This window comes from Morus notabilis, unplaced genomic scaffold (genome assembly GCF_000414095.1).
Source record: "Morus notabilis unplaced genomic scaffold, ASM41409v2 Scaffold747, whole genome shotgun sequence".
NCBI lineage: Eukaryota > Viridiplantae > Streptophyta > Magnoliopsida > Rosales > Moraceae > Morus > Morus notabilis.
This window is the reverse complement of record NW_010360787.1, coordinates 201,421-204,420: the sequence shown is the minus strand read 5'-3', so window position 1 is coordinate 204,420 and position 3,000 is coordinate 201,421. Positions and strand designations below refer to the sequence as shown.

General features: G+C 28.7%; 1 protein-coding gene across 1 annotated transcript in view; it reads right to left on the bottom strand.

Annotated features, from left to right (window-relative positions):
- Positions 1-2,802, bottom strand: part of LOC21392166 — a 73,263-nt gene extending 70,461 nt beyond the window's left edge. The window contains exon 1 of the mRNA XM_024165122.1: positions 2,557-2,802. Coding sequence (XP_024020890.1) covers positions 2,557-2,652 — 96 coding nt within the window. The 5' untranslated portion in view covers positions 2,653-2,802. The remainder of the gene's footprint in view (positions 1-2,556) is intronic.
- Between the last annotated feature and the right edge of the window lie 198 nt (positions 2,803-3,000).

Below are 3,000 nucleotides of genomic sequence, written 5' to 3'. Positions count from 1 at the left end.
ATATAATAATGATTATATAATATAATATAATATAATATAGTTGTAATTTTTAATTATATTATAACTGAAATATTAATATTTTTTATGTAATATTATAATATTTTTATAATATTATAATTATATTAAGTATTTTAATAATAATATTATATTCTATATTATAATGATATAATATATTATATAATAATAGTTTTTTTATTATATTAAATATAATATTAAATATATATTATATTGTAATTATATATATTATATTATAATATAATATAATATAGTCGTAATTTTTAACTATTCTCAACAATTCAACCTCATAATTTACCAAACGCTATTACAATAATTTTGGAACCAGCACAGCTAGTATAATTATAGTTTACCAAACACTCAGCTGCTTTTTATAACAGTTGTTTCTTCCTTCAGCACAGTTAAAAGTAATTTTTCTAAAATTTACAACACTACCAAACTAAGCCTAAATGGATAAAAAAATAATCCGGGACAATTTAACAGAGGGCGACTCTAGCACTCTTTTTACTGTTACACTACATCCTTAAATTTACTTTTTACACACTCTTATTATTTTAAAATTACCCTTAACTACTTACATGAGTTTGTTAATTCTTGACTACTACATTTTTCTTTTCACACCCACCATTTTATTTTACATCTTTACTTGAGGGGTTTTTTTTTTTTTTTTTGAAGCTTTTTCTTATGGCTAAAAAAAAATTTACCATTACATTTTTTAGATAAATAAAGGACGTTTACTTAAAAAAATTAAAAAAAAATTAATAGTAAACTTATATATTTTACGTTGCTATTTTGGATCGTGATAGTAAATTTTTTATAGTAAATAACTTTTTTTCTCTAAAATTTTATGTGAAAAAACGCTTCATGCCTAAAGTTTCAACCATAAAAGAAATAAAAACAAAAATAAAACTAGAAAAAAATAGAGAAATAGAGAAATGATAACATTAAAATAAAAAATTAAAATAAAGTGGTACAAAAAAGAAATTGAATCAGTAAGGAATTAGAAATAGTTGAAGGTAATTTTGGAATAATAAAGAAATATAAAACGTAAATTCAATTATTCTAAAATTATATGAGGTGTATATTAAGATGGGGTGTGGTGTATATTAAGATGGGGTGTAGAGAGTCAAAAAAAAAAGTGGTGTGAACCCTTTTAACAAATCTAAAAGCCATTTTGTGTCGTTCAGAAAAATTAAGAGACCATGATTGAATTTGGTCTGCAATTCAAGAACTAAAAATGATATTATCCGTAATAGTAATAGTAGTAATACTAATACTAATACTAATTATAATAATTATAATAATAATAATAATTAATTATTATTATTATTATTATAACAATAATAACCCGGCCCGAGTCGGTAGAGCGACGCTTGCAGAACACAAAGCTGACTAGGAGTGTAAATCGACCGGGTAGGGTAGGGTTGAGTCGAAAATTGAGCTTACTCGATTAGTGCAGGTTGAGAAAATTTTGGGCCGCAACACTCTCTTAAGTCTACAAACCCGCAATCTTTCGGGTGACCTCGGGTAGGGTCGGATTACTCGGGTTAGTGATCTCAAAGACCACATGATCACTTTTTAATCAATTAATCTGTGCTTGTTACAGAAAAAATTATTATCAAACAGAACATGTCTTTTCTTCAAGAATGGTCTAAATGCAAGGTGAACAATTAAAACACTCACTTTGAAATCAAACACTTCCAATATAAATAAAGAATGTCCTAATTCAACAACTATGGCATACAAGCATTTTTTACACAAACCGTAAATTTAAAACATAAATAAGTTAACAGTTTAAATACATAAAGTCTATAAACTTATAAAAGTAAGAATTTGAAGTGTTGGACATTATTTTGGTCCCGTTTATTTCGCTGATTCGAGTTTAGAATTCGAGTTGAGATATGACTTTATGTGAGAGCTTTTTACTGTAATAAAAAAATTAGATGTGATTGTTTGTAAGAGCTTTTTACTGTAGAAAAACTCAAATTCTAAACTCGAATCAGTGAAGTGAACGAGGCCTATACCTACTTTGAATATGTTCGGCCGGATAGGGTTATCTCGGGTTCATGTAACTCCACTCCGCGTCCCTACCCGCGCAGTACAGGTTAGATATAATTAAAACCAAAAATTAAATAAAAAATTAAAAACCCGTAATTTTTGAGTAGGACCGGCTCAGCTCGACCAGGTTCGTCAGAGTAATTTCTTCCGGCCCTAGGCTGACTTTGAACCTTACAAGGGCCGATTACAGTCAGGTTATGTTATCAAAGAGACTTTGTTTTGATGGAAAATTCTCAGTGATCGGACTTCAAATGTTTTACCCAAAATTGGGACGGAAAAAGAAAGAAGAAGAAGAACCAAATCATAAACGGAAAAATAAATTTGTCCGCAAAAGTTCAATTCGTCTGGCATTCGTAGAAATCGAAATCCTTATCATTTCATGGCATCATTTAATTTTCTTTTCTAATTTTTCCGGGAAACCAAACAGCAAGCTCAAAGAGGAACAATTACACGAAGGAAAAAATTTTGAAGAAATTTAATTACCTCGAATGCTTGGACTTCATAACCATGGCGGAGAAGCGAAGCAGACATTTCCAAGCTCAAGTCGCTCAGCCCAACGAATCCAATCTTGGACGCCATTGAAGTGATTCTTCTCTGATCGTAGCTAAGGCTCTGCTCTTTGAAATTTGACCTAGATTTGGAATCGATCCAGTCTGAGTTTCGTATCAATGGGAATATCTAGTAGCCAGTGAAGAACCTTGATATATATAATGTGTGTTTATGTAAAGAAATTTGGAATCGATCCAATCTGAGTTTCGTATCAGTGAAGCAACTTGATATATATAAATATAGGCGAAAGTCTGGGATGGATACCGAATTAAAGCGACACTTATATATTTTTTTTTAAGATATGTATATATTTTTTTTAAAATGTATCTATTTTTTTAAATTGTTTATATTTTTTATATAATAAATATATAATATTTT